Source organism: Aspergillus luchuensis, chromosome 2 (assembly GCF_016861625.1).
Source record: "Aspergillus luchuensis IFO 4308 DNA, chromosome 2, nearly complete sequence".
In the NCBI taxonomy this organism is placed as follows: domain Eukaryota; kingdom Fungi; phylum Ascomycota; class Eurotiomycetes; order Eurotiales; family Aspergillaceae; genus Aspergillus; species Aspergillus luchuensis.
Genome location: NC_054850.1, coordinates 1,588,967 through 1,614,766, shown reverse-complemented (window position 1 = coordinate 1,614,766; position 25,800 = coordinate 1,588,967). Strand labels below are relative to the sequence as shown.

Here is a 25,800-nt window from a genome sequence, read left to right as displayed (position 1 = left end):
TATGATCTGATCTGAGAGCGTTGTGAATATCCCAGAGCGTGAGGGGGCAATTAACAGTTAGCGGTCGGCGGATAGATGCTTATTTGCTGGAAACTCCGCGTTGGGCTGGAAGCTCCCCGCAGCTCCCCGCGAACTTGTCTGTCTTTCCCCCCCTCCCCTTCCTTCTCGATGTCTCCCATTCCACCATGATCAAAGCCATCTTCTACAGCAAATTCGACACGCAGGAAGGTAAGCAGCCCCGATCTCATCAAAGGTTTTATGCAATGTCATTTGCTGACTGCTTCAGGGCCCAAGGTCGTCCACCAAGTCCCCGATGGCGCGATTGTCCCCTCCGCAACTGCCCCCTCGCAGCCCCTCTTCCTCACTTTCTCCGACATCTCCTTCTTCGTCATTCCCCGGCAAGAGCTGTGTGGGAACCTGATCCAGGTCTGCACCAATGGCTACCGCATCCTGGGCTATCCGATCTGCATGAAGTCCCTGCGATACGACCGGAATGAGTTCATCTTCAATTTCTGCGTGGTGCTGTCGGAGGATGAGGATTTCAGCACCTACAAGAGTGTCGTGCAGAAGCTGGCCGATTTGATGCATGGATTGGAGGAGCAGAATGGCTTCCTATCGCGAGATCATTCCAAATCCGGTGAGGGAAAGGTATACAGCCTGTGTGAGACGCTGATGGAGGATCTGAACAATTACTGCGAGTGCATGATTCCAATCGGTAACGCCTACCCTTTCAGTCCACTGCGCGTCTGCCAAATCCCAGCTGCTAACCCGGGAGATCCCAGACGAGCTGAACACCCTTAATATCAAGCTCTTCCCCATCTATCCCGCCCCGCCGCCTGTCAAGGCATGGCATGTGCCGCTGTTCACGGTCCGCTACCAGACCTTCATGGATGAGAACTGGGATCTGACCATGCAACGAGTACGTTCATACCTGCGCCTCTCGCTGCATCGCAGCCAGCTGAACTTCCCCTCCAGATCGTCCCCCACATCAATGGCGTCAATAGCGTTCGGATTATTTCCATTCTTGCCGACACAGACTTCTCCCTGACCTGCCGCGCCATTCGTCACCTGCTCTACTACGGCTGCTTGTTCCTCCTCGACATCTTCTCCTTCTCAGCCATTTATGCCCCAACCGCCCAATTCAGCTCCACCATTGCCACGGACGAAGAAATGCAGCAGGAATGCGCCCGTTACGTCAACACCGTCTTTGCCTCTCCAATCACCGCTGCCTCGGCCGCCCTGACCCCGGGGTATCCCCCGCATTACGATCCTGACACCGTCTGGCCCCCAGTTGGTCAACCTCTCACAGCCAGTAGCGCCAGCGAGATTACGATCTCCAGCCGCAGCCCTAGTCGAACCCCTAGCCCAAGTCCTAGCGCCGGCACCATCCAAGCCAGCAGCAGCAGAACCACGTCGCCGGCTCCAGGAACAGCCACCGACGACGACACCGCCACTACTACAGACACACATCCCACCGAGCCCCAACTCGTCGACGGCGTCGGCCTCGTGGAGCTCTACGCCAGTCTCAAGCAAGGCCAAAGCGTCAAACAATGGTACCTCCAACACAGTCGACAACTCGCCCACATCGACATCCGCCGCTTCATCACTTTCGGCGTCATCAAGGGCTTCATTTACCGTGTGCACAAGTACGCCATAGCAACAGGAAACCCAGCACCACCCATGAAATCCTCCCACTATCATCACCACAGCTCGCCCTCATTACATCCACCCAGCGGTCCTTCGTCGCGGGGGCCCGGCACAGGCACGAATAGTCCTTACGCCACTAGTGCGGGAGACGACCCGGCTCCAATTGCCCAGCACGATGGTGGGCCGAGTCATCACTCAACCTCAGTTTACAGTGGAAGTCGGCCGGCCACGATCGTGACTCTCGAAGGTGAGGAAGAGGAAAATGATATTGATGACAAGACGCTGTCGAAGTATCTCGATGGGATGCATTGTTTCGATCAGATCTGTACAGAGTTGGAGATCAGCGAGAGAGAGTTGACGGCGCGGTTGAAGAGGTTCCCGGGAGAGGTGCTCATATTGCATCGATAATTACTACCTCTACTCCTTTCTAGCTTGCTTTGTTTATGTTGATACCCGATTTGCTGGATTATTACTTACCATTATACATTAAATACACCTATTTCAGTAATATTCATTTCAAGTCACGTAGGAGGATTCGGTAATGAAGTAAGTAGAGTGTTATTAATCCTCGTTACCTAATCTATATATAGAGAGACAAGTATCTTCCCAGATGATACACTAAGTATATGTTACCTCACATGTAAAACATCCCGATCATATCGATCCATCCATTCATTCATCCCTCTCCAACGCCATAACCCAAAGCTAAACCAAAAGGTAGAATCCCCTACTCAATCATCGCTAAGATATCAACCAAAGAAGGAACCAGACAAAACAAACGCAATATGTACATCGAAACGAAAACCGGAATAAGCGGGCAGGAAGACATGCAAGCAAGCAAGCAAGCAAGGAATGGATGCATCGATCGATCATTCCTGTTCTTCATCCCAGCCCTCCACCTCGGCCTTCTCAACCTCCGCCATCAATGATGGTTCAAAGACTGACTCATTCTTCCCAGGAACACTAGTCTTACTATCCTTGAAGACCAGACCGATGCAATCGCGCCACCGCTTACGTCGATCCATAAGCGTGCGGGCAACATCACCAATCGCGGGACGGCCGACGCCTGCAGCACTGACGACATGGCTGCCGCCGCCGGCGCCACCGGGACGGTGTTTGGCCTGGGAGCCCTTTTTGCTTTTTCCGAGGGTGCGGGTGCGTTTCAGGTAGGCCTGTTGGACCTGGGAGTCCAGGTCGTCGTGGATGGTCATGTACTCCTGGTAGGCCATGCGTTCGCGGGCGATGTCGAGGAGACGGGTCTTGCGAGCGCTGTTGATGATCATTTGTTTTTTGAGCTCGCTTTGGAGGAGGCGGAGGCGTTGGGCGATGTCGTCGTCGTAGTGGGCATCGTAGTCGGGGTTGTCGTCTGGGCCGAGGAAACCGACGTGGCGGAGTTCGGCTTTCAGGCGCTCGTCTAGCTGCGAGTGGTCGAGCTTGGCGGCGGGGACTTTGAAGTTGTTGGGGGAGGAGTCCGGGAAGGCGGTTGCGGAGGGGAGAGGTTTGGTTTCGTTGGAGGTCTCGCCGGTTGGGTGGTCAATGTCCATGGAGTCAGGGTTCATGGGGCCGTTCGCCATGTCGCCGTTGACGGAGCCGTTGGCGTTAGGGGCGGATTCATCGGGGAGAGCTCTATGCTCATAGCGGAGTAGTGAGTAGAGTCGGCTGACGAGAGGGCCGACGGAGACTTTGTCGGTTTCGACGGTCTCGTCGGTCACTTGGTCGATGTTTCCTCGGCCTTGGTTGAGCGGTAGCCGCTCTTTGTCGCCGTTGGGTTGGTCGACGTTCATGAGCCCGTCGTCCTCGGCCCATACTTCGGTGTAGTGTTTCTTTCCGCGTCGAGGCATGATGAAGGGGGTCGTGCGATCGCCCTGGGTGGGTGAGCGATGGGCCTTGGCGAGGTCGATTGGAGAGCTCACCTTCTCTTTAAGGAACGCTATGTCTTCTTCTGTCAAGGGTCGGACGTATGGATCGATATAGGCGAGGAATGTGTTGGCGTTGACTTGACTCGCGGGCTTGGAGCTGCTGAAATCGCGATCCGGAGGGGAACCTGCCATCAGATGGCTTAAATCACTCCAGGGGAAGCGGGCGACGCTGTAGATGGCCTTTTTCTCCTCATCGGTCATGTCTGGAGTAACCTCCCGGATGTGATATATGGTGGGGTCATCGAATTTGAGCGGGTTGGGACCGAACACTTGCACCTGTGGCACGGCCGGCGCGGGCTCAGGTTGGTGTGACTCGGAGCTATCGTCCGATCCGGGCGACCCTGCATCCTCGGCCGCTTCATCGGCAGCTGGTTGGGGAGATCTTCGCGATGTGGGGGATAGAGACGAGGCCTCTTCGGAAGCAGCATTCTTGGACTTTTTGGATGCTGGGGATGCGGCTGCATGAATTAGCATAGGATCGAGGCGCATGATGAGTAGACTTGAGAAGCTACACTTCATCGCAAATACGGAGTGAAGGATAAACTCACCTCCTTCCACCTTCGTCTCAGCACCGTCTTGTCGCGCAACATCATGGGCACCGTGAGTCAGCGGACGTTCCTCCTTGGAACTGCTTCCGCGTTCCTTGCGCCTCTTTAGCTTGCCTCCCTTTAGTACCTTCTCTTCCTCCTCGTCATCGGCTTCTCGCTTCATCTTCACTCGATCGGTCCCTTCTCGCTCGGCTGACTCTTGATCTTCAACGACCTCCTTGCGCTTCTGTGATAGCTCTCTGATGCCGGCATTGCATGCGTCACCTCGTGTTTCGGCTAGCTGGCTCAGGGTCTTGAGGTGTTCCATCAACAACTCGAGTGACTTGGAATCGGGAATCGGGCCAACTCCACCCATGCGCTCGAGCAATTCTCCATACTGGATGGTCGAGCCGGTCATCATCAGCTTGGAGACATCGTTGTCGAGGTAGCTGTGGAGCGGGGCGGAGGCGGTCGGGCCGGCGCTGAAGCTGGAGTTCGGGGTAGTGTTGCGACTTCGGGATGGACGAGCCTCGCGGCCTTTGCCTTTGCCTTTGTTTGCGGAGGGCATATTTGAGGTGTGAGTTTTGGTAGAAAGCTGTTGGACAATATGCGATGCGCGGAGGGATTGGCAGTCTGATGTGGTCTGGAATCGCGTGGACTAATAGCTCATAGTGTTCATGCTCGGATCGGGGGCCTGCGGTCAACGCGCTCACTCAAGCACGCAGATTCAGAGCTATCGTTCCTGTCTTTGCAGACAAGCTCAGCACCGTCTCAATTGAGTAGTAGTCTGATTGTTGTTGTTGATGGTGATGCTGGAGATGCTGATCTCGAGATGCCCGTCTCCACGTGAGAGGACATGTGATCTCACGTGGGGTCCATATCACATGATTCAAATACAAAAGGTGCAAACGATGCATAGTAAACAAACTAATTAGAGGTGAAACGCTAAACCCAACTCGGATCCACCGACATGGAGAAGTGGAGGATCTACAAGGCATACATGCTAACCGTAGTTTACTCCATCGCACTGCAGTGATCGCCTCTACTCTTGACACAGCGAGGTAGTACAGACTACAGCTGGGCCCTTCCTTGACTTTTCACCATTGGCAGAACCAATCGTAATGTCATGGCCGGTTTGGGTAGGATGCTTGCATCTAAGCATCACCATCTATCTTCATTCTGGCTATTTTTAGACCTTCAAGAGTAACCCTGCTCGGTTCATGCCGCAAACGTCGCATTCACTGCAAACGGCATACAGACGACCCAGGATGGCCAGGACAAGCAAATTTGATCTGCGAAGAGCCAGCACACAAGCAGTACCACAGCAAACTGCAGATTTTTTTGCATGGTCGTGGCCTTGGTACAGGTGGCCGCCGCAATTATCCGCGACGGGCAGTCGAATGGACCTGACCTGTCAGCATTCTTCCCATAAGTCCCATAGACGAGATAATAGATTGCCTCTGTTCGCACACTCTCCCATTGCAGTAGGCATCGTGCGTCTGACGTCGACTCTCACCTTGATCGGATCGGAATGCGGATGACGATGCTCCCTGGACTTGGATTTTAAACTGCTGGATTCCTCTTGTCCACGGGTCTCGTGCTGGTCGCACGACCGTGTCACACCATGAGTATGCTCCCCTTGCTTCAGAGAATGCTGCACATTCCTTCGATCGTGCTGCCTGTTCATCCTTCCGTGGATGTCTCACTGTCCATATCTGAGCGATCGCTGATATGCCTCTTATCTAGCTGCCAAATCGCTCACCACGGTTGCGACGCTCTTTGCTGATCCGTCCAACACTACCATCGCTCTAAACGTGCGTCAGACACCATGAAAGTCGTGTACGAGAAGCTGACTGTGCCCTTTAGGAGAGTGCGATCTTTTCTCTCAAGCTTGACGATACCGTTCAGACCCTGTCGAAACAAAAAGCCCCGGACAAAGGCTCAATTCAGGGTCTTCTCTTTGTTCCCAGCCTCGGAACTCAAGATCCGTGCAACAATGCCACTGAACCGTATATCCCGGCCAATGTCACCCGCCTACAAGGCGTCACGCCGTTCGACGGCCGTGTGATCGGGCTGGCACCTTGGATAAGCGACGAATGTTCGCAGGCGTTTCTAGATGTCTCGCAGGGCACCGTGCCGGACGCGCTGCTCTTTTTTCTGCCGTCTAACGATGACACAAAACCGCCATCGGCAAATGACCCGGCCTGGCAGCTGGGAGGCAGCACTAATTGGCAATCGCAGAGCAACTTCCCGGTGTACGGAATCCCCGGCGCGGCGGGTGCTACCTTGATGGAACAGCTGTCACGCGACGGGAGTGTGCCGAATCCCGATGACCCAGACAATTTAACTCCATTATCGTCGTTAGGAGCTTCTCGACTATTTGCGGTCATAGATATAGGTAGGTTTTGTTGCCACGGCGTTGAAGTAAGAAGCTGACATGCTCCGCAGATAGTGGCGGAAAGAAGATGCCCAGTATATGGGGATTCATTCTCGCCATTCTGGGGACTGTTCTCGTCCTGACTATTATACTTCTTTTATTCTACCAACTGGTGCACAGGCGGCACCAGCGGGAGCTCCAGCGCCGCCTGGAAGCCGGAGAAGCAGACCTGGAGCAATTAGCCCAGCTTCACATCAAGGTCCCACCAGAATTTTTGGAGACGATGCCCATTTACATTTACATGGGCGGTGGTGACGACGACGAATCGATCAATGAGAACTCCACGCCGGGGCATCTACCACGAGTCACTGAACATGCTGCTGAAGACAAGGACCCTAAAAACCCCACCGTCGCAATTCGTGAGACGGACGATGAGGCGGAAAAAGCAATAGACGGCGAGTCCATCAGACGACCCTCTCAGGCGACAATAGCAGGTCAGCCAGATGCCTATGTGCAACACAAGAACCGACTCAGCCGACAGCAGACGACGTGCGCGATCTGCCTGGATGATTTTGAGCGGGATTTATCAGCAGTGCGCGAGCTGCCGTGCGGACACATTTACCACCCACCATGCATCGACACATCCCTAACGCAGAGCAGCAGTCTCTGTCCACTGTGCAAGAAAAGCGTGCTCCCAAGCAGCTGGTTCAGATTTCCACCGGAAGACCCATGGCTACAACCTCATTAGATAGACATTCCACAACCCTAGACTTACATAACACTCATGATAGAATAGACTGTACATGACAAATAAACCCAACCTTCTATAGAAAAATAGAGGGGGAAAAAAAAATTAAGCAAACTTATCATGTTTCCCCCGGACTCTAACATCCAACACGACCTCATGAAAATCACCCTCCTTCCTCGCCTTCCTCAACCTTTTCACTTCATCATCATCTAACCGTCTCCCCACAATGCCCTCCAGCTCCTTCCTCCCAATCTTCTCCCGCGCCTTGATCTCCTTACTGGCTTGAATGCGTGGTTTGAAGCGCGCCTGCATGCGCACCCGAATATTCGTCCCCCCGTCACCCTCCTCCCCATCATCGAGATTAGTCTCATCCCCACGAACTTCCACCTTCGTCCCAGAAGCGGTCGTCTTCGACGCAACAGTCCGCGCAACGATATACGTCTGCTGCTTCTTCTTCTTCTCCTTATCATCCACACCATCAACCCCCTGTGCAGCAGAAGACGAGGAAGCCCCCGTCCCCGTCCCAAAAACAAAGAACCCTCCACCCCCAACCCCACTCTCATTAATCGTATATATCTCGTGCTGCGAAATGGCAGACGCATTGGCGGACATGATGCCGTGTTTGTCGCTGGTCAGGTACCTATTCCATGGAATATCTCATTAGCTGGTCCCATCATCATCCACAAAATTAATAATACACAATGGAGGCGCTGGGGGGAAGGGGGGGGAAGGGTATGCATACCGTCCATTCGACCCCTTCAAACTCCACCCCTCAATGCCCGCAATCTTACTCGCGATCCAAACCTGTCGCACATCATGCGGTTCCGCGGTCCGGGGATCGCCCTCGATCATGTTTTCCAGCGGAGAGGCAAAGACGGTGCCGTGCGCGTCGGTCGCGAGGCACGTGGGTGGTGTGGTGCGCAGGATGAGGAGAATCGGGCCCGAGATGTCGCTGCTCGTGTCGGCGGATACCCAGGATTGGTCTGAGAGTGTGTTTTCGTCGTGGTGTTCGGTGGCAGAGGGGTCTTCTTGTTGGGCTGTGAGGCTGGTGGATGTGGATTGTTTTTTGGATGGGTGGGAGCCATCAGAGGTGGAGGTGGAGGTGGATGTGTGCTTGCGTTTCTTGGGCTTGTCGCCTTTAAAGGTTAGGGGTTTGACCATTTTCAATGGTGGGGATTGAAATTGGGGGTGTGGTTTAGGTGTGTGTGTTGAGGAGGTGGTATGGAGGTAGGTAAGTTGTGAGGTGATGGATGGATGGGAGAGGAGAGGAGAGCTTGGTGTGGAGAATCTTTCTTATCGATAAGTTGCGCTTGGTTTTATCGGCTGGCGGTTCAACCGGAGTTGAACCTAGCTATAGCTATAACTAGCTACTGTACTAGCTAGTTATTGCAATTATTTCATTTAATCTTACGTCTATTCTGACCTCAAGGTCCTCGTTATCCTGGTTTGGTTTAAATACAGTCCTGGTGGAGATCTACGTCAGAATGACTCCCCGGGTACTCACTCCATATATATATACCTTGTGAACCCACATTAATAGTACCAACTGGAATGTCATTTAAAACTTACTACTACTACTACTAACATCATCTGCAAGAAATACAGCTTCATATCAAACATAACTCATTACTATATACACCTAGTGACCAGCACTAACTTAATCGAAAGTAATCGCCGCCTTAATGGCCGTCTTGTTCTTCATCGCCGCCAGACACTCCTCCCACTGATCAATCTTGAACGTCTTGTTGACGATGCCCTTGACCTTGACCTTGCCGGAGTCGAGGTAGTCAATCGCCGCAGGGAACTTGTACACTTCAGAGAAGCTACCCAGGATGGTAATCTCATCACCAACTATCATCACCATCATCAGTACCACGTCCACCTCACGACTTAAGAGGAATAGAGGGATACTCACAGATCTTGCTAGGAGGCCAAGACACGCGGTCCTTGTTGGAATAAACACCATACACCACCAGCTTTCCACCTCTGCGGACATAGTTGATCGAGTCTTCCAGGATCTTAACACTACCCGTGGCCTCAACAACAATGTCAAACCCATAGGGGTTCTCCTCCTTCAGCTTCTGGAATTGCGCGCTAGGATCCTGTCGCGACAGCGCAACATACTCGTCACCTGCCTCCAGCGACTTGGCCAGATCCATCTTCAATCCCTCAGGAGCAACAACCACCACGCGGCAGCCACCGCATTGGCGGAGCAACTGAGCCAGGATCTACGCATTCAGCGTTAGCGCCACTTCATTACCTTTTCATCCAAATCAAAGTGGGAGAGAAACATACCAAACCAGTCGGCCCAGCTCCAAACAACAACACCGACGACCCCATCTTGGGCGCAATCTTATCCAAACCATGCGCGGCACAGCTGGCCGGCTCCAACAACGTGGCATCCACATCCGAGAGGTTCTTGATCTTGAATACCCTGCCAGCAGGGTATGCGCAATATTCAGCAAAGCCACCGTTCATGGTGACGCCGTGAGCCTCGAAGTGTTCGCAGAACAGCTCATCGCCGCGACGGCAATAGAAGCACTCGCCGCAGAGCTCAGAGTTGTCGGCGACGACGCGGTCACCGATGTTGAAGCCCTTGACTTTGGGGCCGACGGCGGCGACGACACCGACGGTTTCGTGACCGGGGACGAGGGGGAACTATTCAACCATTCTTGTGAGTGGGTTGCGAGAGGGGGTGTGGGGGGGGGGGTATGGTACCTTTGCGATGAATTCACCCTCGTGGATATGCAGATCGGTTCCGCAGACACCGCAGGCCTTGACTTTGATCTGTGAGGGAAAAGGGAGAATTGTTAGAGGTATATGGTATGTATATGTATGGAAGAGGAGGGAAGGACATACCAGGACATCGTTGTCACGGAGCTCAGGCAACGGGACCTCGGCGATGCTGTGCGACTCTGGCTTGTCATAGCTGGTACCTGTGTTAGCCACATCCCGACTAACTATTTAGACACGGGGACAAGATGCATACCGAAGAGCCTTCATAGTCTGAGGAAGCGTGGAACCCATGATGATAATGATAATCTACTACAGGGGACCGACACTGTCAGCAAAGAACCAACAAAACCCCAAGCAAGAATCTCAGAAAGAGACGAGAGAAAAAACATACAGAGTCTCAACGAAGAAAAATAAGAGGAACAGCGAAGTGGGGGAGAGAAAGAGAGAGAGAGTAAGTATGGAAGAGTGAGTTATGGATAAAAGATAAAAGATGAAGACGAGAAAGAAGAAGGAGGAGGGAAAGACGAGGCTATTTGAATGGCAGCCATTCGAGGGGTAGAAATACCAAAATTAACTAACTCATATTATTCTATACCAGGATCCCAAACCAGGAATAACTAACTTCCTTACCATACTACGTAAGGGAAAAAATCGGACTAATCCCCAGTGGGGATGGCCTGATGTGGTTGTGGTTGTTGTCGTTCTCCTTCTCCGGGGATCTGTCCTCCTAGGGCTTCACTACTTACTACTACGACGGGAGACAATGGACCAATTCCATTCCCTTCCATTCCGTCTATGAAACACTTCATGCACTCAACCCATAGGGTATAGCACTACTATCACCCTTGTACGTGACCCCCCTCCCACCACCCCCCAACCTAATAAACTTACTTTCTATCCAGTCACAACCGACTATTCCTGCTACTAAGTAAGTAGTACTAAGGTAAGCAAAGACACAGTGAGACAGACACAAGCCATGAATGATCCCCCGCAATTGCCATCGACACCATCTACACCACCACCAACAGCAACACTACAGAGTCCAAGTCCAGGACCCAGACTGGAAGCTAGTACTAGCTACCTTACAAGTGGGTCCATAAATCGAACCCAAGAGAATCAGAACCAGAAACCAACCCAGCAACCCAAACCTATGACTTCATCACAGAAACCGCCAGAACCTCTCTATTCTACAACGAGTTAAGGGCGACACAAGGAAACAAAAAGAAAAAAGAAAAAAGAAAGGGCGCTTAGTCTACCCCCACAAGCCTAGGTAACTAACTAAACTACTTACGATCCGCATGACTTCATTACCCCCCACCCACTTCATCGTGGTATCTTCCCGAGTGGCCTTGATTTCCGACTCTAGAGAGACTTGGATTGAGATCTGGGCCAGGAACCAGGGACAAACATCTATCTGTATCCATCCATTATACAGAGAGATAGATGGTGGTTCCTGATGGTGTTCCTGTTGTATTACTATTGAGGAATGGAATCAATGAGTGACTTCATATCGAGGGGTATGAAATTCCCTTCTGACACCGACGATCGCTCCTCGAGTTGTTGCTCTTCTTCTCTTCCACCACGAAACAAAACAAACTCACCGCTGCCCCACTCGCTACGGCACGACTAGCGCTGTTTCTCATGCATGCACCTCCTCTCTCTCTCTGTGTGTGTCTCTTTATGACCAAGTTCGAGAGGAGGCACTAACACTAGACTGTCTTCTGTCTACTCCGTACTGTCTACTGCCTCCTGCCTCCTGCATCATTCGAGTAATTACCGCTTTCATTTGGTCGCCCAACGATCTATCCACATCGGGACCCTCTCTAACTTATCTTCGGGCAACTGCTATGTACATCACTCTCTCTCTCGGTCCGATTCCCCTTGGCTATGGCCCGACACTGTACCGTCTCCTCCCGGTCCGACTGGCTTTGCTAACTCAACTTACGTGGCTGCCGTCTCATGACCGCCGCCGACAGCTCGTATCGGTGCCTTGTCAACCGTACACCGCGGATGCATCTCGTCTTCCCCCGCAGGCCATCAACCCGGTTCAGCCCCGTCTACCAAATGCACCCCGGACGAATCTCACCACCCCCCCAAACCTCGTACAAGAATTGTAATAAGAAAACGCCCCAATACTCAACAATAAAACTAGTGCTAATGCTGTTAATGCCCGATGCCCCGAATGATGTCCCAGACGCCAGTGCCAAGGCTCGCAATTAAGGGAGTCCTGCTCCCGTCTCTACTTCAGCCCGAACCCCTCGCTATTCAACACCGCATCCCAAAGCATGCGCTCCAATTTCTCCCGCGTCTCATACTTATACAGTCCTAGCTGGTTGAAACACGTCCGCGCCGTCGGGAATCGGCTCGTCTCGTCCCCAAGACACACCAGCCGGATCGACAGGCTCGTCGCCCCCATAGCGGGGATGCGGTCGCTTCCCGTCACAAACGACAGGATCTTCCGTTGCGCCTGCGGCTGTGTCTGTTCGAAGAAATCCCAGAACCACCGCACCACCGGCTCTGTCTCTGGCCGTGCATTGGACCAGTTGTCATACGTGGCAACCGCCCGCAGGGACGCCACGTCCAGCGGCTCGTCCGAACCGCGCACCAGCAGCTCGATCTCTTCCGGACGAAACAAAGAGAGTGCATTGCCGCCGCAGACCGTGAAGAACCCCCGTTTGAACGGCTCGAACTGCCGTGTGACCGCCGTGTCTAGGAGAAAGTGTACATACAGGTCCACGAACTCCCGGCGGTTCGCATTGGTCACCGGCCGATTCTCCCCTCCAGCGCAAAGGGGTACCGACACTGTTTCGCCGTAACGATCAACCTGCGCAACAAAGTCGTAGCAGAACGTCTCCGCAACGTCCCCTTCGTAGTCAAGCAGCGCCCGTAGACCCTTGGCAAGCGCCGGGCGGAGCTCCGCCAGATCATCCAGGCCGCACTTGTACGTAGGCCGCGTAATTGACGACAGCGGTGCCGCAGCCAGGAGCTTCTTGAAGGCAAACGGTGGCAGTGCAATGTCGAGGATGGTCGAATTGTAAATGGCCAGTCCCAGTAGGACCCCGACCAGGAAGAACTGCTCTGAGGACTCGAAACAGTATGGATTGAAATAACAGTATCGCGAGTCGTCATCATAGATAAATAGCCCTATAAGAAAAATCAATTAAGTGGCTCATTGCATGTTTTGGCTGACAGTCAACGTGTACTTACCGTGGTGAGGATCAAAGACTTCCCGGACAAGGAGCAGGAACCATTCCTTGCGGAGACCTCCCGCATCAACGCCCTCTTCACCGAGGAATTCGATGCGTAGTCCCTTCTTGATCTCCTCCTGGCTGGAGCCAACGACTTCACTGACTCCCCGCAGACTGTCTTCCACCAAGCAGTCGCGGCGCACCTTCAGCACAAGATACTGGCTGATCGCCGTGCGACTCATGATGCTGTTAAAGAACGCTTCGCGAGCTTTGACCTCCATCTGCCGGCGTGCATCGTGTTCCAGGATATGGATCTTGGCCCAGATGCTCAGGAAGAAAGGGTATTGGCAGAAGGAGAACTTGGTCGTCTTCGACTCCCAGGCCTCAAAGTCGGCGACAAGGTCGGAATAGTCTAGCAGTGTATTGTAAAAGGAACTGATCGGAATCATATGCCCCCGCCGGCTGGCCTGACTTCTAGCCACAGAACTCGCATCTTGGCCAAGGATGCCGTCCGGCTTTCGGGAAACGTTCGCATTGTTCGCCGTGAAGAGCAGAGACATCACTCGCGCCGCAGCTCGCACCTGCCAGTCATCAGTGTAGACCACGGGCTGGTCGCGCTGCTCATTTGCTTTGTTGGGGCTTCTGCCATTGATCGCCGCATGCAGCTCGGCCGGAGTATGGCCCGCGGCACTAGAGAAGCTGGGCACCAAGTCATCATCGTGCTGAGTCGACTCGCTGCGCTTCCTCCCATGTTGACGCATTAACCGATGAGTAACAAACCCCCCAACAAGGTCCACGATCTTCTCAAATTGCCCGGCCGAGAACCGCGAGAACCAGGACACCAAGTAGTGATGGCAGTCATTCGGTAAATTGGCCAAAAGCCCCAATATCCGCTTGACAATGCCATAATGATGCCCCGGGCCATTGCTGCGGGATTTTGATGGGGGCTTCGGATTCCGAGGAGCTGGTCTTGGAGTGCCATCTTTCGGGTGCGAGGGCCTCCGGTCACCACGGGCCGCCGAAGGCGCCAGACTGTAAGATGCGAACGATGAACTGGATGGGTAAATCAACGGGTTCGTCAGTAGCATCAGTAGGAACCTGGTATCCTCGGGCCTCTTTAATGGCCGCCTGGGCCGTTTTAGCAGGTTCTCGGTCGCCTTCAAGAGCGTTCGGTGTAAATGTAAGCGCGACTCTGTAATCTCTCTGTCAACCATAGCCAGGTCGGTGGTAGTCCACTTTTGGGCTATAACGGCGTCTGCTTCCCTCTTCATCTCTGTAGGCTTCATTGTTGACCACAGCTCCACCCATGACGTTCCCGCCGTCATGATCAGGTGGTGCCACTGTGCAAGTTCTGCCCAATTAATCCGAGGGCTCCTAGAAGAAACAGGCCTAGATGAACTAGAGGTCTTCTCCCGGCGCTCTTTCGAGCGGGACCGATGAGAGCTACTGATCTGTTCTACTTCGTTCATCCACCAGGAGGAATTCTCTGCAATGTCTCCAAGAAGCAGTAGCTTCGGATCGGGTTCAAATGTTACCTCACTGGGGGCCTGAGCAGAGCTTGGTTCCGCTTTCTGCTTTGGTGGGCTGCTGTTAACAGCATTCCGCGGGGCCGGCTGTGCTGTGGTAAAGGAGCTGTTCAGACAGTCACAGCCTTTGAATGACGTGATGATATATTCCTCAAGCGATCTGAAGATGTACGGACGACTAGTAGGACCTCTAGCTTCTGGACCGTTTGATCTGGCAGCATTCCGAGGTGAGCGATCACGTCTCGGGGCGTTTTGAGCGTCTCTGGTCCTCATCTCGGAGCCCTTTCTCTCTCCGTGCGCAAAGGAAGGAGTCAAGTTGGGCTTCGAGTAGTTCGGTACGCCGCTTACTCCCTCCGTTTTGCCAGTCTTACTGGATGTAGAGGAACTGCGGCCCCGGGGATCCACCAAAGGTCGCGGTTCAGACAAGTACCCGGACGACTGAGTTGGAGACTGTGATAAATTCTCATCCTGCGCGACATCCAAGTACTTTCCACTATGATTCTCTGGTGTAGAATTGGGCTGCTGAGGTTCCAGGAGCTGTCGGAGATACCTGGAAAGACAATCATCTAGGATCGTTTTTGTTCGCTCGATAGAAAGCGGCATAGCAAAACACAGTCAGTTCACTATTTGTCCCGTATACGGGCCTAGCGGGGATAATCTATACCTTTACGGGGCACCGTAGGGGTGGGTGCCTTTCCATCACTCCCCGAAAGGCCATTACCGCCAGCCTTGCCAGAATCCACAAACAGCTCCAAGTCATTCACAGTCAAACATTCCGTGCACCGGAAAACCTTGAGATTCCGCGGCCAGCGCACTGTACTATTACAAACCATGCACTTCCCCGAGGTCATCTCATCAGACGGAGTCGGACGCGCGGCCCCTTTACGAGGACTCGACGAGTTCGGGTCCGGCAAGTAGGTAACCTCGTCGTCATCTTCATCATCGGAATCGAACAAAAAGTCATCCTTCTTCGAGATCGACCGATTGCGCCGCTTCGTCATACCGCCGAAGGGTGAGGGGAACGGATGGCTGACGGAACGAGAATGTCCCCGACGATGAGGGGGTGAAGTCGCTGGATTTCCAGTCATGGAAGATAGACCTGAACCATCTTGCGGTATCCGATGAGGCGAGTTTCCTTCTGCCGGGAAGGGAATTGCAGCCGAACGGATATGACTAGACGGGGAGCCGGAGGTCGGGGGATAGGATGGGTTCTATGGGGTCCGAGACGGCATATGGGCACATTTGCTGTCCCCAGCTTTCGGTAATTCGAGGGGATTTAGTTTTTGAAGTTGTGTCTGGTTGTGCCACGCGAATTGGGGGGAGTGGTAAGAGGCGAAGAAAAGTGTATAGATCTCAGGGTACGGTCTGCGATAAGCAGGGGTAGATAGGGCTTCGTTGTTCGTGGACGATAAGTAAATCCCGGTTCAGTGTCACGAGGCAAGTTTTCTGCTAAAGGAGTTCGTGGCAAGGAGATTTGTTTAAGTCGAGACCGTTTTAACAGGAAGAAAGAAAGAAAGAGCGTGTAGCTAATTGTAGAAACAGCTGATGAGTAAGGTATCGAGGGGAGTTTCGGGGGTAGTAGTATGTAACGTGAGGAGAGGAGGGGGATGTAACGTGGAGCTTGGTCGAGGACGAGGAAATGGAGAGCGCCCCTGGAACAAAAGCGGAAAGAAGTCAAACAGGGGATGAATTAGAAGGGAAAGACGTCAGGGCAAGGGAGATGAGAAAAACGAGGGATGGAGCAAGAAATGAGTCCTGGTAAGGAAGTGGGTTTGACTTCCCACCTTTGAGGAGGGGAGGGGGGAAGTTACCCAGTTTAGCCCGGCGGATGCGCAAGCTGCGATGGGCGCACGAGACTTGGCTGCCTGAGGCCGGCTAGCATAGCTGCATAGGCGCTGACTGGACGAACCACGGGCCTTGAACTGTGTGGGCTTCAAGGCAACGTCGGGCGCCGGTCGGGGTTTCACTGGCCTTTGGGACAAACGCCAACGCTACTATTTTTATTCTTCTTGGGCTCCATCCTACTGGTTTGCAACCAGCGACACTGGTCGACTGGGGTCTAAGACTCTTGCTGCCAGGTGGACTTGGAGGTCCTGCAATACAGAGCCATACATCACCACTCAAAAACAGTGTCCCTCCTAGCCCCCCGCAGGTTCCCAGACAGGGTTATAGTGCAGTCACAGCGTCGCGCCGTCCCTTTCCAACTCAATCGCATGCCAAGGCACCAGGCACTGATCGGCAGAAGCAAAAAACCGGTCTACATGGATCAGTCCACCTCATACCCTTAGCTACGCCCTACGTGCTGCAGATCGTTGAACAAAGGTAAAAGTGGTCGTCATACTTCGTTAAGGTGAACAATACAGTTGAAACCGAGAAAAGTGAAAAAAGGTATTTTGGCTAACATCCGATCCAGAAGATCTGTTGCATTATGCTCGCACCCCAGCAGTTCCAGAACGGCACCGTAGATGCGAGTTTTGATCGAAATAGTGACATCCACAGGATCAAATTTTTCCCATAACCAACAACCCCCATAAACACCCCATCTACATTTAACGGTAACGCCAGTAGCTCTGGGTGTTCTGGCGCTTCCAGGTGTGGCGGCGACCAGAGCGGGTGTTGTTGTAGCGGTGGCCCTTGTTGATACCACGGGACTTCTTGCCGGTGGCGGTAAGACCACGGGCCTCGCGGTGCTATAAAACGCATTCAAGGTCAGTAAAATGTAATTAAGGGGAGCTTCCCAAGAGCAGTCATAACGTACCTTGTGGACCGCGTTGCAGATCCAGTTGATGCGAGCATCGCGGCGGATGGCCTTGTGCTGGGGGTCGACGAGGATGACCTCGAAGTACTTGTAGGTGGAGTCCTGGTTGATCCAGTAGGAGTTCAGGACACGCAGGTTGGCGCAGCGACGGCCAACACGCTCCTCAGCGGTAGCACGGAGAGCGCGCTGGTACTTGAGCTGGTTGATACCCATGTTGGTGGGCTTGCCTGTAGTCGCAAACGAATTAGCCTCAATCCGACTCCAATCGATCCAGAACATAGAATATACATACCGTAGGTGGCACCCTTAGGAGCGGGTCTCTTACGACCACCGCGTCTCACACGGATACGGTAGACAACATAGCCCTGCTTGGCCTTGTAGCCGAGACGACGAGCCTTGTCGGGGCGAGAGGGGCGGGAAGCACGGTGGATAGCGTTCAGTTGACGGAGCTATATTGATGCACTCTCAGCAAAGTTCAACGAGTGTATAGCAAGACACATGAGGCTTCTCTCAAGTCTCTCTGTTTGTGCCACATCCATCCGCCGGCGAAGGGAAAAAAGTTCGTTTCGAGCCGCCCAGTAACACCAATTCTCTATTCAAGAAGGGCATCCTATGGCAAACTACACGAGCACCCGGCGGGATGTTAAGTGATCGCAATATAGGGGGGAATTCTCACCTCCCAGCAACGGACACGCAGCAGGAAGCGAATCACGTCGGACTGCTTCTTCTTCTGGATCTCTTCCACGTACTTGAGGGCACCCATCTGGACGAAAATCGGAATATCAGTCTCTTGTGCTCAATTTTCTTTTTCTTGATGGCTGCAGAGCGATTCCTTGTATCGCAGCAGGAATATCAGCGAAAGGGCGCGATAAAACGTACCTTGTCGGCGTGGCAGGTCGTCGATTGTCGTCGGTTGTCACAGCTGAAAAGTTGGAGGAGCAAAGATAGTAGTCTCTTCAACGACCTTGTGTGTGGGACGCTAGAGAATTAGGCGAGCCCCCACTCTAACCAATCAACGCCCGCACTATGCCTCGCTTTAATGCCTGAGGTATTAATGCACACCGCCTGCCTTGTTACTACTAGCCTTTTTTCTACGCTTTTTGCGACCGTAAGGCGACAAGGCAACCACTTCAGACATCCATCCTTGCTGTTAGACCTCAGCAACTTCCGATTAGACCCATTCCTCTCCTTACGTGATACCATAGGCATTGAAAATGGAAGACATAAATGTTGTACCCTTTCTAATAATTATAAGCGACCTTCATCTGGCTCATACACCGCCCAGAAACAAACGAGATTGATTCTATCGTCAAGGACCCATCAATGAGAGTTGAAATTGGCATGCTCGCGTGAAAGTAAACAGCAACGAGCCTTAACCCCATCTTGACAGGCCTATATATGGAGACTTCACAGCCACGCAAATGGTAAATATAGGGCCAATTTGGCAATAACATAATACACAATTAGCAATTAGGAGACAATAGAAGAAAACCGATCCATTTAATTGGCAATGATCTGATGGCTTGCAGCATAGCCCGAGACGGACATGCTCAAGCCTCTAGATCATCAAAGCCGAAGTCTATGATTAAGTATCAGCACTAATGACAGGTCATGAGTCTTTCCTTTTGATCCGTTGCACATGATTTCTAATCTCTTGTAGGAAACACATTAGAAAAGAGAGATGTAGTGATGGTGTAAAAGAGCGAAGTCAGCGAGTAAACGACAAGAAAAGTGAAATCTGAATACATGAAAGCGGAGCGGGTGGTCCCTCTTTAGGGTTTGGGAGACAGGAGGATAAGTTTTGCATAGGTGGCAGAAGAAGACGATAGAAAGAAAAGCTGCTTTCGATGTACAGCGGTATTGAATCAATTTGTACAGAGAAATCGCATGGTATTCCTCAGGAATTCAGGGACAACCCCTGGAAACGGTTGTTTATCCATTCGCTGGGGGCAGCATGTAGGCGGGAGGGTCCAGAGCTTGCGCCCGTACCTGCGCCGTAATCAACGTATCCCGATTCCAAAGAGCCATAGTTGTTCGCCGAGTAGGGTGAAAAAGGATCCACAGCAGCGAGTCCACCTAGCTCTGTTTGGCGAGAGGTTGGGCTGAACGGCGGATAGGAGTCGGCATAAGCATTGCGCAATATCCCCATCTGGTTGGCGCCGATGTCTCGTCCTGTACCCATGGCGTCACGGGAGGATGACCGTAGATTCGGCCGTCAAGGGGGCGATCCGCTTGCGCATCGTGATTGTAAGCTAGAGGGTTTGGAGCCGACAAGCCAGCACTGGGGGGCGTCACAAATGACGCTGGATTGATAGCCGACATCCAGATGCGGGTCTTATAGATTTTGAAAAGATCGGTAACAAGCGAATTGAAATTGATGTAGGAGTCCGCAAAGTAATAGAAGGTGAGCTTCTTCCAGTCCCTAGTGAAAAAGTCCTGTTTAGCATGTGATTGACTGTGCCAACGACACAAGTGAACTTACATTTGGAATTCGGCATCAAGGATTTCCATATTCAGCCGATGCTCGGTAACCTTCTGCTGGCAGACCCGCTTTGCCTTCGCTTCATTTCCTTCCTTCTCACGTAGAGTTAAGATTTCATGATTCTGGGCAAGCCTCTTGATTAGTTTAGGCTTGATGTCGGCAGCAGAGTCCTGCATCCCATGCGGACCATGTGGACCCATGCCACCAATGGCGCTTCTGTTATTCAAGCCGGGTACACCACTAGAAGCATTGACCACATTCGCGGCCCCATTCTGGCCCTGTCTAGAGAACATCATCAAGCACTTGTAGTGTTCCTCGGCATACTGCTGTTTTAGCTCCCGGGCTCTTTGCATAGACACGTTAGCGTGCTGAATAGTGCCAAGATCTGTACCGCGGTCGGCTTCGACGATAACGAGGTCACCGGGTTTCACCTGGAGACCAGTATCTTCCTGGATATAGAAGACATCCGCCCGATGGCATTTGAATGTAACGATATACAGGAGCTGGTTTTGGTGCGAATGGGCGAGGCCAGGCTGGTGGCGGCCGTAGGCGTTCGGCATCGTGTATGCCTGGTGGAGGGACGTGGCCATCGAAGCGGGGCCGTCGGCGGCGCGGAGAACTGGGTCGCGAGCAAAATAGGCTTCTGCAAATCGACGAGCTCGTAAATACTCCGTCTCCATTTCATGTTCCTCGGGACGAGGGGCCACATGAAAACGAGGATACTCACGATTCTGGCCTTGAACATTCGAAAGAGGGCCGTCAACAATGCTCGCATAGTCCTCTTCTCTATCACCCATTCCAGCCCTAGTACTGGGGGCTGCCTGGGTCTCCCCTGAGACAGAAGCGTGTCGCATAGGAATGTCCGCAAAGGAGTGACGTCGACTCTGAGGGATATCCGCAATGCTACCAAAGTCAAGAGAAGTTTGCCAATGAGCCTTGCGGACGTTTTCCAGAGTACGGTTTTGGAACGACGTGTAAGGGGGGAGCTGCTTCTCGAGGTTTGCTGAATGCTCGGAGAGTCTTCTCCGACCGCTACTATGAATGTTATTGTAACCAGGGATATCGCCAACCTCGTCAAGATCTTCTACCGCCAGGTCGGTCTCCTCGGGAACACTGCCGCGAATACGGTGCAAATTATGGATGCCACTTCCGATGGCATATCCGCTAGCTGCGGATGCAGACGACATGGTACGATCTCTCATTGGGTTGTCCATCTGTCCTGCTGCTTGGCGTAGAAGAGCATTTTCCCTTGACAGCTGTTCGATGGTCCGGGCTTGGTTGGCTGCATAGTTGCTAAAGCTACCGTCCGAACCATCTGGGCTGCCAGCGTCATCGTCATCATCCTCGCGCACACGTCCGAGCGTAGCAGGGTCGTGACCCAGCTCCCCCAGAAGACTAGGCCGCGATGACCGATGCTGTAAGGCGGAGAATTGGCTGCCGTTACGAGGACGACCGCCAGAGTAAGGTGTTGACGACTTGTTCGCCATGAAGCTCAGGAACTCAGGATCCAACTGACCTACCGAGTATGACTGCGACCGATAGGTTTTAGGAGTCGGATGCAGGGGAATTGAGAATGGGATAGCTGATTCGCCAGCGGTCGTACGAGTCGTAGGGCTCAGTATTTCCTCCGTGAAATAATTGCCCGCAGTAGAGGGGTTGGACATGGTCGGAGATGGGACGATTTCCGCAAGCCGCGGCGGAGGCTCCTTCCGAGACTCGGTATTCCAGATACCAGTGCCCCAGGGAAAGGAAGGGTTCCCTACATGGTTCCAGGGCATGGAGCTACCGATACCAGGACTCGTGTTCGGCCATCCAGATTGGTCGGTAGCAGGACTGCTTGGGTTAGAGGCTCCAGTGGACAAGGGACCACTAGTGGTCAATGATGCCTTTCTGGTCGCGGTAGCTGGAATTTCATTTAGCCATGACGTACGGCGAGCAGGTTTGGGCGCTGGCATGCTCGTAGATGTGGCGACATGCTGTGAATGGTCTCCATCGTCATCAGAGGACGCCAAAGCCTCGGAATCAGGGGTGGATCGGCGAACGCCAGGGTGGGTTTTCTCTAGCCTGGCGGACACGTTACTGGTCGGAGTCGACGAAGTGACAGGCTTGGCCGCCTGCGCAGTGGATTTGCCGGGTGGCGCAGCCATGATGCTTTGATAAAAACTGGAAGACGGCGTATAGCAAGACACAAAGTACACTGGCCATGGAATTGTCAGTAAGTTCCGACTGATAGATAATTCAACATGGCTGAGATGAGAGGAGTGGTTTGAAGGTATGTTTGAGAGTAAGGAAGTGGACGTCGCAAGGCGGAGAGGAGAGCAAGATGAAAGAGATAAGATCAAGATATATAGAGCCATTGTTGGGGTTCACTTACAGAGACAACTGACGTCAGAGGATATTAGATCGTGAATGACTCGATCCGTGTAACGAACGCTTGGCCTCTTCAGAAGACAACGAAAGTCCAAGATATTCACTCGAAGCCGGTAAGTACCGCACGGCAAATAACAGCCAAGAGGAGGGGTTACCTTCGATTCAAAGCGAGTGGGCGAAAATGAACGAGGCAAAAACACTCTAATAGTAAATCAGAAACCACCGTGTCTGGAGTGAATTATTTCGTTTGAGATAAGAGCTCCTAGAGGTATAAGCTATTGCTTGCGGCATGATAAGTTAGCCCAGGCTGATGGTTGTTTGAGGCAGATGCACAAAAGCTGGGACAGTCCAATGCTGGAGGGAGGAATATAAAAGTCAAAGTGTAAGAGGGATGAGGAGATTCAACCGGGGAATGGGATTCGCCGAGCAAAAGGAAATAAGAGTCATGGAAGCCTGACAAGCCCAGGTGTAGCTCGTGTATGCTGAGTAAGTTTTGGGGGAAGCAGCTGTGGGTGGCGAGACGGGCAGCCACCCATGGGCCTGGAAAACGCCAGCCTCAGGAGCTTCCTGCGGATCATATGATCAAAGCCCAGAAAACCCAGTAGAATCCCGTTTCACATGCGCTCAATGGGATAATGCTAGTTTCATGCCTGGATTCCAGGGGCTGTCTGGTTCAGAAACTTCCCGGGGAAATTGTCTTAGAGGAGCCACTGAACCTGAGGCTGGAAAAAGCACACAACTGCCCGTTCGTCCGTACTTATTTCGGATGAGCTAAGAGCTTCGTGTCATACGCTTGCTCGAGGGCAGCGGTAACAAATGGAACAGTCGAGGGACCATATAGTAGATAGCTCTCCGGGGAAATTGCGGGGAAGGCCAGGCCACGGACCACGATCGCAACGCAAGCCACACAAATAGATACCGAAAAATATATACGTACCTTGTGGAAAAAGTACAAATTCAGGTCAAGCCCGGAACCAGTATAATAATTTGGGTATCGCCGATCGTCCCAGACAAGTAGAAATCGCAGAAAATCGTGACCGCGTCTGTTTGCGCCACCCCGTGTAGTCAGCACATTGTTCCCGGACGAGCGGTATTAGGCACGGAGCATGAGGATTCACTTACCAATCTAACAGAGAATAAAACGCAATTTTTTGTACCGTCTATCCAACATAAAACACAAGCAATCGACCCGATCGTAAAATCCGTCCCAGTTGTAACTGGAGATTGTTCTCCAGGCGAAGCGACCAGGCTTCTGTCTAATCAAAGAAGGTATTGTGTAAAATGGCGCTTTGCGACCAGTCGAAAGGCGAGAATCGAGGCGAGCCTAGAGGGGCAATCCCACCAGACCAACAGAAGAATATGTTTGTTCTTTCCGTTTCCAGTTATAACTTTTTTTTTGGAGTGATGGTGGTGGTAATTCGGAGGGGTTATTCGCGGTACGTCGCTCGAGAAGACCTATGACCTCACTGTATGTCGAGTCGCGATGAAAGGGATCAAGAGGTGTGCGGGATGGGGAGACGGTAGCGTGACCATAGACGGATAACGTTGGCAGGCAAAATGGCACCAGTAACTATGGGCAGATCTCGTCAAGAGCAGCGCATCTTGAGACTGACGAGCGACGATCACAGCAGCAAGGGGAGCGAGAGAGCCCGTCGAAGGCCAGAAAATAATCTGCGACCCGACCAAAGCGAATTAGGTTGACAGTTAGGCCCCTTATTAATCCCGAGCTTGTCACGGCGCAAGAAGGGTGGATTGGGGGACGCGGGCGTAAAAGAAAGAGTGAGAGAGTATGTGTGTGTGTGTGTGCGGATCGCAGAGCGGCGCAGGTCGCAGAGACAGACAGGAGTGGCAGTGTGGCTTCTGCAACGTTGCTTGACCGATGACGATCTTCAGCCGGGGATGGGGTGTGGTGTGATCGCAAGCCTTATCGAGAGTGGGCCAAGAGGGAGGGAGACAGAAAGGCGGCAAGGAGCAACAGGGAGGATAGTAGTGGGAAGTAGTGAGAGTGACAATTAAGTAGTAGTTTGTGGAGGAGAAGGGAAGAGAAGAAAGGGAAAGAGAGAAGAAGAGATGATGATCAGGACCAAGAGTTAGGAGGGTGGTAGGAGGAAAGAGGAGAAGGCAAGGTTGTACAGTCGTAAGTTGCGTAGGAGGATAATATTAATGCAAGCTAAGGGAGGTAGCTCTGGACTAGTTCAAAGTCGACCTCAGGCCACTGGACGAGACGAGCCAGGAGGAGAAAAACAGCGAGCCACGGGTCGGAGCACCGAGCAGCAGTGGCGCGGGTTGAAGGTTGGTGTCGAGGGTGTGAAAGGTTGAGCTATGACCGAGCAAGTCTACTTTTTTGGGGGGGAAAGAAAGGGATTGGAGGGAAAGAGGAGGAAGTGGTCGTGGTTGTGGTTCTTTTTATCCTGGTCCTTACCAGCAGTGCCAACCTTCAAGTCCGTGGTGAAAGCAAAGTACAAGTGAACGATTGTGGCCCGGTACCTTTTACCTCCATCCACACTAACCACGGCTAAGGGGGGCGACTACGTACCTGGAGCATACGATCAATTAATCGCTCCAAGGCGGGGTAAGAAAATCGACGTGAGTCTAGATACGGTACGGAACCATAGGCCGCAAGATGGGGAAAGGATTCTCGAGTGCTTCAACAACAAAAAAAGGACGAAGAGGAGAGAAAAAGAGACAACCGGGGAGGATTGACGGGGTAATAGACTCTCAACTCCTGCACAACTTCCAATCTGACTACCCTGAAGAGTTTAGGAAAGGGAAAAAATATTATTAAATCCAGAAAATAAAAAACTGGGGCAAGAGGAGGGGGTAGAAGAAATTGAGGAAGGGGGTTCTTACTGTACATAGTAGTGATTGAAAGTCCGTATGTAGCAGCAAGCAGCAGCAGCAGGAGCAGTATGACAGGCAGCAGGCGACCAGCAGCAAAAGAGGAGAGTAGAGCAGCAAGAACCAGTCGGCCGTCGATGGAACGCCCGTGAGTGGGCCGGGCGGGCCTCTGGAGGTCAAGTCGAAGATCCTCCGCGCTTTTTGACTGGCCTAGACAAAAATGCCCCGGTCGCCCTCTGAGCATCGCCGGATTTGCGACTGGCGGCCTGGTCCATTTCCATTTCTTTTTTTTTTTCTTTTTCCCTCCTCTTCTCCTCTTTTCCCCGTTGACCCTGAAGCGGGGCTTTTCTTTAATTACTTCTTCACTCACGTAGCTACTACCACTGAGACAAATACTACCCTGATAGAAATTAGCCTATAGGAGCTGACCAACTAAAATTGATTTTGACAGATCAGGTACAAAAATGACTAAACTTCTGCTACTTCCTTCAACAAGATCAACTATATAGATAGAGGGAACGCAATGCCGTTCAAACCCTATCGGGCTCAAGAACCTGGGGGTTAGAATCTTGTTGAGGAATCGCCCGATCCAACCCGCGATGGGGCTGTGGAGGCTGGGGAGAGGGGAGGGGAAAGACTGGAACACTGAAGGAGCTTGGGCGCAACCCAGAAAGAGGGATGAAC

The 25,800-nt window shown here is 52.5% G+C and overlaps 9 protein-coding genes across 9 annotated transcripts; 2 read left to right on the top strand and 7 right to left on the bottom strand.

Moving 5' to 3' along the window:
• Positions 1-258: 258 nt before the first annotated feature.
• On the top strand, positions 259-2,055 carry NPR2 (nitrogen permease regulating protein NPR2; the record flags this gene model as incomplete). The annotated part of the gene is made up of 3 exons (XM_041685240.1): positions 259-715; positions 783-919; positions 976-2,055. 3 exons carry the CDS (start codon positions 259-261, stop codon positions 2,053-2,055), a joined length of 1,674 nt encoding a protein of 557 aa, XP_041539344.1.
• A 461-nt stretch (positions 2,056-2,516) lies between these two features.
• On the bottom strand, positions 2,517-4,661 carry NGG1 (histone acetyltransferase NGG1; the record flags this gene model as incomplete). Its single annotated transcript, XM_041685239.1, has 2 exons — positions 2,517-4,024; positions 4,115-4,661. 2 exons carry the CDS (start codon positions 4,659-4,661, stop codon positions 2,517-2,519), a joined length of 2,055 nt encoding a protein of 684 aa, XP_041539343.1.
• Positions 4,662-5,717: 1,056 nt separating this feature from the next.
• Positions 5,718-7,218, top strand: AKAW2_20515A (RING-H2 finger protein; the record flags this gene model as incomplete). The annotated part of the gene is made up of 4 exons (XM_041685238.1): positions 5,718-5,721; positions 5,840-5,907; positions 5,960-6,491; positions 6,542-7,218. The coding sequence occupies 4 exons, from the start codon at positions 5,718-5,720 to the stop codon at positions 7,216-7,218; spliced, it is 1,281 nt and encodes a 426-aa protein (XP_041539342.1).
• A 105-nt stretch (positions 7,219-7,323) lies between these two features.
• Positions 7,324-8,379, bottom strand: AKAW2_20516S (uncharacterized protein; the record flags this gene model as incomplete). The annotated part of the gene is made up of 2 exons (XM_041685237.1): positions 7,324-7,858; positions 7,961-8,379. The coding sequence occupies 2 exons, from the start codon at positions 8,377-8,379 to the stop codon at positions 7,324-7,326; spliced, it is 954 nt and encodes a 317-aa protein (XP_041539341.1).
• Positions 8,380-8,875: 496 nt separating this feature from the next.
• On the bottom strand, positions 8,876-10,245 carry AKAW2_20514S (zinc-dependent alcohol dehydrogenase family protein; the record flags this gene model as incomplete). Its single annotated transcript, XM_041685236.1, has 6 exons — positions 8,876-9,069; positions 9,134-9,446; positions 9,514-9,876; positions 9,937-10,005; positions 10,078-10,147; positions 10,208-10,245. The coding sequence occupies 6 exons, from the start codon at positions 10,243-10,245 to the stop codon at positions 8,876-8,878; spliced, it is 1,047 nt and encodes a 348-aa protein (XP_041539340.1).
• A 1,948-nt stretch (positions 10,246-12,193) lies between these two features.
• Positions 12,194-14,941, bottom strand: HUL4_2 (HECT-type E3 ubiquitin-protein ligase; the record flags this gene model as incomplete). Its single annotated transcript, XM_041685234.1, has 2 exons — positions 12,194-13,098; positions 13,162-14,941. The coding sequence occupies 2 exons, from the start codon at positions 14,939-14,941 to the stop codon at positions 12,194-12,196; spliced, it is 2,685 nt and encodes an 894-aa protein (XP_041539339.1).
• Positions 14,942-15,312: 371 nt separating this feature from the next.
• Positions 15,313-15,756, bottom strand: HUL4_1 (putative E3 ubiquitin-protein ligase; the record flags this gene model as incomplete). Its single annotated transcript, XM_041685233.1, has 1 exon — positions 15,313-15,756. One exon carries the CDS (start codon positions 15,754-15,756, stop codon positions 15,313-15,315), a length of 444 nt encoding a protein of 147 aa, XP_041539338.1.
• A 1,461-nt stretch (positions 15,757-17,217) lies between these two features.
• Positions 17,218-18,189, bottom strand: RPL15 (60S ribosomal protein eL15; the record flags this gene model as incomplete). The annotated part of the gene is made up of 4 exons (XM_041685232.1): positions 17,218-17,358; positions 17,427-17,653; positions 17,719-17,875; positions 18,103-18,189. 4 exons carry the CDS (start codon positions 18,187-18,189, stop codon positions 17,218-17,220), a joined length of 612 nt encoding a protein of 203 aa, XP_041539337.1.
• Positions 18,190-19,502: 1,313 nt separating this feature from the next.
• Positions 19,503-23,811, bottom strand: AKAW2_20510S (uncharacterized protein; the record flags this gene model as incomplete). The annotated part of the gene is made up of 8 exons (XM_041685231.1): positions 19,503-19,848; positions 19,909-20,551; positions 20,636-22,105; positions 22,283-22,381; positions 22,737-22,845; positions 23,216-23,321; positions 23,436-23,602; positions 23,746-23,811. 8 exons carry the CDS (start codon positions 23,809-23,811, stop codon positions 19,503-19,505), a joined length of 3,006 nt encoding a protein of 1,001 aa, XP_041539336.1.
• Positions 23,812-25,800: the final 1,989 nt, after the last annotated feature.